At 38.2% G+C, this 12,210-nt stretch overlaps 1 protein-coding gene across 1 annotated transcript; it reads right to left on the bottom strand.

Annotated features, from left to right (window-relative positions):
* Positions 1–3,432: 3,432 nt before the first annotated feature.
* Positions 3,433–11,161, bottom strand: rab1ba (zRAB1B, member RAS oncogene family a). Its single transcript, XM_056259253.1, has 6 exons — positions 10,848–11,161; positions 8,200–8,272; positions 7,899–7,994; positions 7,561–7,656; positions 5,472–5,603; positions 3,433–3,664 (listed from the first exon to the last, which is right to left on the bottom strand). Exons 1-6 carry the CDS (start codon positions 10,859–10,861, stop codon positions 3,470–3,472), a joined length of 606 nt encoding a protein of 201 aa, XP_056115228.1. The 5' UTR covers positions 10,862–11,161; the 3' UTR covers positions 3,433–3,469.
* Positions 11,162–12,210: the final 1,049 nt, after the last annotated feature.

Here is a 12,210-nt window from a genome sequence, read left to right as displayed (position 1 = left end):
CACCCCTTCTACACATGCACACGCCTCCCTCCAAATGTGTGTCTGTGCACAGACAAAAACTGGCTCACAAGATATAGTAAATCCATCACTAAATCAAATATGACTTCAAATGGTTTCTATTTATGATGTAAAGTCATACTGTGAGTCTGTCTGGAACAGTGTTGTTATTGTTAACTAGTACATTAATCAATTAATCTATCCACTCTCCATACCGCTTAGGGTCACAGGAGAGCTGCCGCACTCACATGTTTACAGTATTTTTCCAATTCATCTGCAGTTTATTCCATGTTTTTGTGAGAGAAACTGAAGCATCCGGAGGAAACCCACGCTTGCAAAGGAAAACATGCAAACTCGCTATTGAAATTGTTGGATACACTTTATTTTAAGGTGTCTTTGTTACAGTGTAACTATACATTTAAGAACCAAGTAATATTAATTAACAACATGTACTTACTATGAAATGAGGGTTAGTTGCATGTAATTATGCATAACTAACTGTTATTAATACAGTAAGGACATGTAACGTGTAACAAGGACATGGTAAAATAAAAAGTGTTAGCAAATTGTTTTTGGCAATTGAAATGAAGCCGAAATAAAATAAATATTAGATGAAAAACGAATTCTAAAAATTTTATAAAAATTAAAGCTATATAGAAAGCTATATATATATATATATATACACACATAAAATATGATATATATGAAGTGTGTGTGTATATATATATGTTTTTATGCACATATAATATATATGCACACATTTCATAGATATTTATATATATATATATATATACACACACTTCATATATATATATATATATATATAATAGATATTTTGTGAAATGTTCATTGATTTTTTATTTTTACATTCTGACACTACTTTCATGACAACTATCCACATTTCCTCACCCAATTCTCATTACAATAATGCATCCAGATGTTTTAATGTTGAGTTTGTCTGTAATTCTCATTATTCTAAATAATGGTCTTCATTACTTTCTACATTATACTGTAATTCAATGATGTGAATCATCCAGTCCAGACAAAATGATTTGTATCATTAAAATCGCCATGAATATTTTGTGCTTCTGGGGTGAAACATGCCACGTTCATGTTCTCGACAGGTTTTTATGAGATTCAACTTTCAAAAATGAGCAGTCATCACATTTCCAACTAGCACAGGAAGTGATACTTACCTCACCACCCACACAATAGTACTCTTCACACAACAGAAAAGCAAGCAGGAAAAGTCATCTTTAAGTCTCATGTTGATCATTTTATTATATATATTTATAATATGTACAGAGAAGAGAAAACGAGATCAAACCCAGCTATGAAACAGCACCGGGTTGAGCAAGCAAAAGGGGGGATAGAGAAAGAGCGTGTATATTAGACAGGGAAACTACTAAAGAGCTGCTTGCCATTTTACCATCGCCGTGTCTTAATTCAAATAAATGAGATGTGCAAATGACATGGGTAAAAAGTAAAAATGAAGACGCACATTCATAAGCAACGACCCCCCCCCCCCCCCCCCAACCCCCATAACCCTTCATCTTTCCTCTAACCCAACACATTACCACAAAACTGTAAATTCATAGATCAAAAGACAGCAATCCATCTGAGAAAACAGAATGCATCCAAAAAAAGCACTTGTTTAGTGTGAATGAACGCAAATGAGACTTTCATATACTGCTTATTTTCACGCAGATGTAACGCAGGATCCACAACGGCCCCGTTTTTAAAAATCAAAGGAATGTTCCCAAACGCAGTTTCTGCAGTTGCCCCTTCCCAGCCATTGCACGCGCACCCATACCCCTGCTACTGCTCCCTCCAACCCGACAACACCAGTTCACTTACAAAAAGTACAAGCAAATCCACCACACAACATTAGTGATGAGAATGTGCGGTTATGTTAGCATTAGCAGATGTCAGTGGTGTGAGAACAATTACACTGGCTCAGTGAGTGAAAGTGATCTAATGCCACGATGGCAAGACTATCCTAATTAAGACAGAGTGACGCACTAATACTAGTGAAGTTCACAAACTATCTACATTTTCTAGATCCACGTTGTACATGATAAAAAAACATTCATCAGGCCAATCGTTTGCAAATAAGAGGTCGAACCATGTGGAGGGGCTTTAGGTTGCCATGTGGGATCCATAAGAACCTCTTGGATCGCCAAAGGCAACATCTGAATGACACCCTTATTTTAAGAAAGGTCCATCAGTAGGTAGATTGGAAAACTATAATCTATGTGTACGAATATTTTTCATTAAAGAACATGGGAGGTCATATCCGGTCTGCGACACTGGACCAGTCAATCCCAATACTCCTAGATGTAATACACAAAATTCCCACACAAACACACAGCACACTGAACCGGATGCATGGAACAACCACGCTTTCATTGGTGGCGAAATTAAGGCCCTTTACAAATATATTTACCGTATGTAAATAAACACAAAGCACACGCAATGCATGATGGACCATTTTTGGCAGCAGCGAGAACTACGGGTTGGCTTTAATTGAAGTCTGGCTCAATGTGATGGTAAAATTGCACACTTGAGGTTTCAAACCGAAGCCACAAAACTTGCTGACCACAGGAGGAAACGACCTCAACGCGAGTCAAGATGGCGTTCGTTCATTCGCTTTGAACTTGTGATGGCCGAACACTCAAAAGTAGCAGAGGTCGTTGAGGTAATAGAGGGAACAGTAGCTTTCATCATCGACCAACCTAAAGCCTAGACCCCCGTAATCCTGATTATGATCAAAAACCCAACTCTATCTGTATCGTTCCCCAACCAACAATGCCATTGACAGCAGTAAGCCTTTGTACAAGCCTTCATTAGAAAAAAAAAAACCTAAAAGAAAAAAAAACAAACAAACAACAAAATCAAATCAGTCTTAAAAATCACCATAATAACGATAATATACTAGTAGGATGTGAACAAGTAGAGAATATTGCCGACTTTGTATGCGGTTGACTTCCTGTCGACTCAGCCTCAGAAGCCATGCTTTCGCACACAAAACCTCATTCAAGTGACAATGTGTGAGAGATTTAGAAATACTAGAGAGATAGGTAAACTTTCTGAACGCAACCTCGCTAGTCGTTTTAAAAGGAGGATTTGAGGATCGCCCCTAGATCTGCTCTCATTATAGACATCTATACATGGACATATGGCTGTACCAAAGCTCCACTTTAAGTACAGGGGGGCGTGACTCTGGATGTGGGCGGGGTTATTCATGTGCACAGGGAGGAAAAAGGGGTGAGGTGTCTTACAAAAGGGGATAATAATAAAAACAAGAAGACTATGATGTCATAAATGAAGCCATAAGGCTGTTAGAGGTTGGCTCTTAATGCAGTGGTTCCTCCCGTGAGAATGCTGTTTTTTTTGGTGTGTGTGAGAAAATGTGTTTGAGGGGGAAAGGGATGGTTTTGTGTGCATGTGTGTGTGTGTGTGTTCAGGCTCTTCAACAGCAGCCGCCGCCAGACTGCCGCACAGGAGTGCTCTCGATCTTCAGGTTGGGCTTGTCTCCTCCAGTTGTGGCTCCAGGGCCCATGCGCTTCTTGATCTCGGCAGCCATAGTCATGAAGGCCTGCTCCACATTTGTGGCATTCTTAGCGCTCGTCTCAAGGAAGGGGATTGCTAAAGAGTCGGCAAATTCCTGGAAGGTAAAGAGAACCAGAGTGAGACACTTCAGAACGCTTTTTTATTTTGCCCAACCTCATGCTTGGCACTTCTGTAAAAAGGCCCATTCATACCAAGCATGACAATACTGTCACAATTAAAATACATTTTAAAAATACTTCTAAATGTAAGAGAATAGCAGAGTCCACACCAGAACTATAATGATAACGACAGAGATTTTCACAATGATTTTTTTCCAGCTGATGAATGATAAAAAATCTTGGCAGCCAATCAGAATCCATCCTGCTTTAAAGAGCTTGAGCATTTAAAGTGACAGACGACATAACTGCAGCTTACAATAAACAGAATGATAACGTGCGTTGGACGCTAATACAGTTATAGTTATCTTTATAGTTATTGTTCTTGGTGTGAACAGGCCCACTGAAGTGCCTTGAAACGCGCAGAGGTATTCAGTGTGTGTGTTGGGTGTAATTACCACTGAAACATGAAGACAGGGTGGGACATGGAGCAGCCCCTCCCCTTTTTTAAAATAGCCAATAGCATTTCATTTATATCACAGCTTGGTCAGAGCCGTTGAGGTTGGCAAAACCACATTTGACAGCTTATGAAAGCCACAGTTTAATAGAGTCCCCTTTTAGATGTAATATGAAACTGTTACTAACAACACAGTGATCATAATCATGCTTTATGCTGGTGCAGTGCACGATGTTCTCTCTTCTACTCGTCAGTGCTGTTTCTAATGTTGAGTCTGTCCGGAACAGCGTGTGCGCTGCGGCGGTTTGCATGACACTAACCTGACACCAGACTTCACTCGCATATTTACACTGTCTGAATCGTTCCCTGTCCCCTATATAGTGCACTGTGTGCCATTCACCATGTAGAAAATAGTAAATGTGTGAACAAGTGACCGATTTCAGCAGAAGCTTCAGCATCTATTTATAATGTAGAGGCAGAGCTTCAGACAGAATCTAGAGAGCATTTGATTGGACAGAAAATCTGATGAGAAGCTAAAGTGCAGAGTGATGTCATTAAAATCATCCATATTGGCAGAAGTGAGCGACTAAGTTTTAAATGCTTAAATCTTCTAAATGCACATTTTGACATGGTTTTGAAGCACAGTGAGGCTAACGTTCATACTAAAAGTCAAACAACGTACATTGATTTCACGAGGACTAGCGCTAACGTTATTTAAAAGTCGCCAGCCAGAGCCAGCATTTTTTATAGTTTTCACAAAGTTCTCATGCGACATTTCATTCAGTAGTTTATGTCTGTTCATAATTTCCCACCATAAAATGTTGTAAGTGGTTGCGAGGGTGTTGCTATGCGGATGCTAAAATGTTCAGAGTGGCTGTTCATGCATTGCCATGCTGTTGCTAGGGTGCCCTGGTTGGTTGCTAGATGGTTACTTACTGGCCAAAACCAAAATGGGCTCACTGCCAAGTCTTCATGCTATTCTGGCCTCTAAACAAGTGTGGTTGCCTCTTTCAGTGCAAGGCTATGGGATTTTTGGGCCTGTTTTTATCTGCTACCAGGTAAAGTCATAAATCCCAACGCTGAGAACAAGCCCCACAATTTGACATATAATTCACGTTCGTAAAACAAATGGTGCAAGACGGGTAAAATATTAGGTTGGGGGTTTATTCAAATCTCCAACAGTTAGCATGAAAAGCAGGATTAGAGATGGAAAGTATTATGCTACCAATGTCACAAAAATGGGAAGCAATTGGGCTTGTAAAGGTCACTAGTTTTGATAAAAAAGAGAACAGATATTTAAACTCAGCCACTAACACAGATTAGACATGTCTATTTCGACGGATTAGTACCTTGGCTGTTGTGTAGTCCACTACTTTCTTGGTGGTGAGATCACATTTGTTCCCCACCAGAAGCTTGTTGACATTCTCGCTTGCATAGCGGTCTATTTCCTGTAGCCACTGTTTCACATTGTTATACGATTCCTTTAGAGAGAGCAGGACAGAGAAAATAACTTTCATGTGATGATAAAGCAATGTTGTTATTGTTAACTAACTTGAAAAATATCAATAAGTATTTTAATAGTACATAAATGATACTAAACTAACACTGGTATATTAACACAAATTTCTTTGACAAGCAGGTCATCAAGTAAGAGAGGATAACATCAGCACAGTTTGCACAGCGATCAGTACCACAGAAATATGTGGGAAATATCTCTGTGATTTGAAAATTTCCATTTTTATAGATGTCAAGACATCAGATATTTTCACTACATGGTTTTCATAATAATGATATATCGCGACATCTATAGAAATCTTGAAAAAAGATCCTCCGGCGTCGAATATGAATGAAACATAAATGACATGTGAGGGTTTAGCTCTCCATAATGCTCACGTCGCCCTATTTGGGGTAAAAATAGAAAAAACACTGTCCTCTAAAAATATTTGTCCGAATGAGCACACGAAAAGCCCTGAGGGATGTAAATATAATAAAACGCAGAAAGGCGTCAGCATTTAACGGTTAATGTAACATTTCCTGTTTCAGGACTAGCAAAATAATGGTAACTTACTCTCTGTACAGTGGCCGAGATAAGAGACACAGGTTGGTGAACAGTTTGGTGGTATTGTCTCGTTTTGCGGCAAGTCCTGCATACTAGGGTGATTAATGAGTAATTTCCACGGAACCAAAAAAACTTCCACACCGGTGAGCCATAACTTTCTTAGAGTGCGGGTAGAGCGTCTCATCTGTCATATCCGACGACATGCTTTTGCGTGGCAGTAGCAGCTGCACTCTGTGACTGCTTGTGTTTTATGACAGGTGGCAACCAGCCTCAGGGTGCTATACTGACACCTACTGTACGCTGAGAAGTCAACCAGATACTGCCGCTTGATCATTTACGGGCCACATTATCACACGTGTACTCTTCATTTGAAATATTACGGTTATCTGCTGTGTGAGAACTGAACTGAGCTGGACGATGACAATTTTTTGCAGAACTGCTTTATAGATGAAATTAACTAATTTGATGATCTTTACAACGGAACTGAATCGACACTGAACTGACTTCAGATGAACAGCAGCCGAAATGCATAATTTTCCTGTTTTCACAGTAAAGGCTCGTACACAGCGGGACGAATATCGGCGCGCGTTATTCGGCAGCGTTTTTCAACGCGTTTTTTGTGTTCACACCCAAGCGATTTTGGCTGACGATGAGCCGAGTGAACATGCAAATTCATTCCCTGACATTAGATGGCGCCCATTTGCTCTGCAATACCACTCCATAACAGTTCTCTTTTATCAAGGTTTTTGTAGTCGCTGTCGCGTTTGTCATATAGTTCTTTATGTTCCGACACCAGCAGCTCTACATTCATCTTGCCTTGCATCTTCCTCGTCTTATTTCTTCCCGGCAGTGTAGACGCTTGGCGTATATCTTCTTCGCCGTTACGTATGTGTGCTCGGCAAGACCGTTTTGTGTTTGAGCGCCCCCAAGTTGTGTTTTACTGTAACTTCAGAAGCTCCAGATACGTGAGCAAAGGCGCCAATCTCATTGGTCGGATAGTTTTTGACGCGGCGCGTCAAACTAAAAAAACAAACCCGAGGCGTTTTTAAACAAATGACGCTTTTACGCGTGGCGTTTTTCGTGTCGGTGTGCACACTCATTGGCGCGCGTGAAATTCGTCCCGGTGTGAACAGGCCTTAAAGCTGCTCTGAAACTATCTGTATTGTATAAAGCGCTGTATAAATAAAGGTGTCTTGACTATGGCGACACCCCTAATTAACGCGATAAAGATATTTAAATTTTTTAAATATCACGGTTATCGTCAATACCGGTATATCACAACACCACTATAGACAGCAATTCATTATTGATTCTGTTGCAAAGTGTGCCTTGTTAAATTTGGGACAAACAAGGAAGGAGAACATCTGATGATGTCTCACCTGATCCGTGACATCATAAACCACAATGATACCGTGAGCCCCTCGATAGTAACTGGAGGTGATGGTTCGAAATCGTTCTTGCCCTGCAGTGTCCCACTATGAGAGAGAAAGAAAAAAAAACAAAGAAAAGAAGATAATTTATAGTAAAGTCAAACCATGCATGTTTGTATTAAACCATTTGGCCACATTTTCACATGTACAATGCAATGAGTTACTAGATTTGTCTATTGTTCCAAGAAACAAGGTCATCCTAATGTACTGGTGTGCATACTAGTGACTGTCATGCTGTTGCAGAACTTGTTAAAAATGACTATTCAGTGTGTAATTTATGGACTTACAATCTGTAGCTTAATGGTTTTGCCATCAAGTTCAATCGTGCGGATCTTGAAGTCCACGCCTATGGTGCTGATGTAGCTCTCGGTGTATGTGTCATCCTGCAGGATCAAAACACACACAGAAAAGAGAATGAAAACTAATCTGTGCAGTGTGCCTATTTACATTTGTGGATATAAAATAATCTACTATAAATACATTCAGTCAATTCTATAGCATTTCGTAGACTGCATGACTTCCAACGATCTTTTAATTGACATTTGGCAGCAAAAGCTGACAAAACAAGCCATCTGTGCCTTTACTCACAGCAAATCTCAACAGAAGACACGACTTTCCAACTCCAGAGTCGCCGATGAGGAGCAGTTTGAACAGGTAGTCGCTAAAATGGAGAAACACAATAGCAGTTTATTAAAATACATCAACAGGAATATATACAATTTCAGTTTCGGAACAAATTTAACCTTCTTATGACATTCACCGGTCAGATGAGTTATCACATTATAGACTTTATTCACAGCAGCGCCATCTATGATTTGTAACGGGAATGAAAGTGAGGCTGTGAGGGATAGACATCTCTTCTTCAGTGGGTTGTACTGTTATTTCATGACTTTTTGGATTGTTCTGCAGATGAAATATCTTTACAAGACATTTCAGAAGAGAAAGAATCCCAGACAACATGAGGTGTGGAAAATTATAAGTGATCTAGAAGAGTTATATTACAGCGGCTGCCATTGAAAACACAGTAAGTTTATCCCTCACAGCCTCGCCTCATACCTGTCATGGCGCTGCTCTGAATAAGGTCTAAAAATACGTCAGGTTTTATTGCATCACTACAGTACACTCTTATTTTAGCATTGTTTAAATAATTATTTTTAGCATTATTTTACTATTATAATATTTGATGATATTTTGAATTAGGTTTTATTTTATTTTAAAAGTTTTTGAAATTTTGTTATGCTTTTTTTATTTTTATATATTTCTATTTAGTTTTATTTCCGTTTTAGTTACTGTAGAACTTCAACTTATTTCAGTTAATTCGGTTTCAATTCTAATTTGTTTACATTGTTTAAATGAACTTTTGTTTTTCATCAAATATTAATACTTTTACTTTTCACTATTTCAGTTCATTTGGTTTCAAACAATACTAATTTTTGTTTACGACGTTATATACATTTACATTTTTTTTTCCATCTAATATTTATGTTTTATTTCTGCTTCATTTCAATTATGGAAAATAATTCATAATACTTTTATTTTTCATTATCAATGACAGCAATGCTACAGTAGTTCCATTACTGATGATAGCCTAATTAAACATGACAGATCTAACAGGTTGTTTCGCTCATGTGAACATTAAACTAATTCTCTTCTTGCACACACACCTTAAGACCGACAGCAAACATGTTGGTATTGTCAAGAGTTCTGTGTGTAAACGGACTTTTAGGAATGGTGTTAGTCCAGTTATGTTAAAATATTAACGACACTACATCTCATAGTATTGAAATAATCATATAGCACACCACATCTCGCTCTTAACTGATCTAATAAATAGGTGCCATTAGTATTGCTATAATGTTAACTGGTTTGAAAAGACAACTACATCAGATTACAAGTTGCAAAATCAACAGCCATTTCCAAGAACTGATGGTGAAGAAGGTTCAAAACAAAATCAGCATATAAACAAAGTATCCCCTGCCACCAGCTCAAAATACAGCTGAGAGAATCTAATTCCAACGATGACAGTCTGTCGCAACGGTTTCTGAGTTCAAGTACTAACATTAGACGAGCTGAGAAACGTTTTATCACGTGAAGCAATCTTGACTGAGTCTATGTCAAGAGGAAAACAAGGTACAAACAATAAGAAAAACCATCATCTCAGACAAGAAAAGCATTTATTTTATTGTTTTAACAATTGAATTTTAAAGCAAGCACTCTGGCAATGAAAACAAACTGGATAGTAGTGGGTTTACAAATGTCAATGGCCAGTGATGATCCAGATATATTTTGATATATAGGCCAATACAATTTAAATATTGACTTTTACAAATTAGGCAACTGGAATGTAGGCCTACTTATTAATATTGTAAAGTGTATTAACTTTGCCATTCCACAATACAGAAATGAAGTGAAATTGTTTGAGAATCCTGACAGGGTCTGACAGAATAACATCAGCTCAACCAATGGCAGGAGCTTGAGGCGGGGACTATCTGTTCAACTGACCAATGGCAAACAGGGGAGTGTTGGAAACATGTTTGTGGTCTTTGTTGCCAGTGAATTAGCATTTGAAATAGTGCTGATAGATATAGAGACCAAGCAATAAATCTCGGTTTTTCCATCACTGGGTAGTGGGTATCCATGCAATATTCATAATTAACTTCCCTTCAATTCATAACACGTCTTCATTTATACAGACCAATAAAGTTGGCCACATGCTACTAAGAAATCAGGAAAAATACGAAGCTTCTCCTCTTCGTGACCTCTTCCAGCTGTAACGCTGACTTTCAATTCACAGGCCTAGTGAAAAACACATGACTCTTGAATGCCTCACAATGACAAGCTCGAGTCGTGTATGGTTCAAAGCACCGTGTGCATAATTATGCGATATGCAATATTGACAGCTGGATTCAGCCTCACTACAGACTAATGACGTCACTCCGTCGCAACACACCACACCAAAAATTACGTCACGCAGTACGGCAAATGCAGAAATTACGTGCGATAAAAACCAAATAGCGACGGTTTTTAAATTAAGACGTTTAATAATGAACAATGTCATAATTTAGAGTAGGAAACTTTCTAAATAGAGGCTTTAAATGGGTAAATGGCCTCTGAATTCGCAGTTAAAACACCGGACGTTGTTAGCCGTTAAGGCTAGACAAAGCTACACGCACTGACGCTTCATGATTATGCAAACACTGACATCCGCAACACAAGTCTAAGCGTCAAATACTCACTATTCTGGATTCATGGTGTGTTTGTGTCGTTGTCGTTGTGTTCAGCAGGAGATCGGACTCTTTTCTCTGCGAGCAGACGCGATAATGATGAAGAGGATGACTTGTACGTCTGGAATACCGAGAAACTGGGGGCCGCTTTCTCTGATTTACCCCCTCCAATCACACCTCAACACTGTCTTCTCGTTTGATTCAGTCACTTGACGGACATTACTGACCATATAACGCAAAACACTGTTATTTTGTTCTGCTTTCTTCCTTCCTTCCGATCTGCCCCTCGCTCGAAGTACAAGATGGCTGCGCAGGTGCGGCAGTGACATCAGATGACGTGGCATTACGGACTGATCTCAAAGACACATCCCAGAGATTCAAGATATTCTGGAAATATTTCAACTTGGATTTTTTTTTTTTTATTGCATATGATTACATTTCTAAATTACCCACATCAATTGGTGCTGTATCATATTTTCATATTTTCCCACCTCAAACATTAAAGACCTTTTATTATTTATTTATTTTTATTCTCAACCCCATGGCGAGACAAACTTTGTTTAAAAAGGATTTTACACAAAACTTGTTATAAAACAAGCATCTACCTACTGCTCATGTGTCCCTCATAACAATTGAATGACTTCAAATGTAACATTTATGCTAATTTTCATATTTGTTCAAAAGTTAAAAATGGATAAATTGTGTGTGTGGTCTCTCTATTTTGTTTTTTACCCTCTGAGCCCCTTCATTTCTGGGTCACACTTGGTACCTTTGTGCTCAAAAGTGACGGAAGCCTTGAAATGTAACTTTTTTTTATCTCCAGGAAAATCAATGCAATATTTTTGTTCAATAATATTTTTTGATTATTATTTAGAATTTTGAGGGGATTTTATAATGCTATGCAATATTTATAAAATTGTATGAGCTATTTTTTTCCATTAAAATTATTTAAAAAATTTAAATTGTTGATTTTATTTTACACATTTGCAAGATCGTGCTCTTACAATTTAATAGAGTCTGCTCTGTCTATTTTGCACGTAAAATGATTAACCCCTTCGTTGCTGTGTTTTTTTTTTTTTTGTATTGTGGTTGATTAGTAGTTTGCACCACCAAAAGATTCTCTGAGTTTTTGTATTTTTTTTCGTATTTCTCATTTATTTCCTGTCTGTCATTTTTGACCTCGAAAGTCATCCCATTCCAATGAAGCAAAACAACCAATGTCAGCTATTTTTGACCGCAAAGTGTTACTTTTTATTTTTCACGATTCTCCCACAATTCTGAATTGACAACTAAACAAAATAACATGACGCTCTCATTGTAATAATAACATTGATGAAATCTGAACTCCTGCAATCTATTTAAAAATCTATTTACT

The sequence above is a fragment of the Rhinichthys klamathensis genome, unplaced genomic scaffold, assembly GCF_029890125.1.
Source record: "Rhinichthys klamathensis goyatoka isolate OS25496 unplaced genomic scaffold, OSU_Roscu_1.1 h1tg000165l_1, whole genome shotgun sequence".
Classification (NCBI taxonomy): Eukaryota; Metazoa; Chordata; class Actinopteri; order Cypriniformes; family Leuciscidae; genus Rhinichthys; species Rhinichthys klamathensis.
Note: the sequence above shows the minus strand (reverse complement) of the source record. Positions and strands in the feature narration are given on the sequence as shown.

Excerpts from the sequence above, each read along its gene's own strand:
- rab1ba (XM_056259253.1), bottom strand. Across the intron at positions 7,657-7,898 it reads AAACCATTAAGCTACAGATT|TGGGACACTGCAGGGCAAGA; the intron begins GTAAGTCCATAA and ends TCTCTCTCATAG. Across the intron at positions 5,604-7,560 it reads TTTATGATGTCACGGATCAG|GAATCGTATAACAATGTGAA; the intron begins GTGAGACATCAT and ends CTCTCTCTAAAG.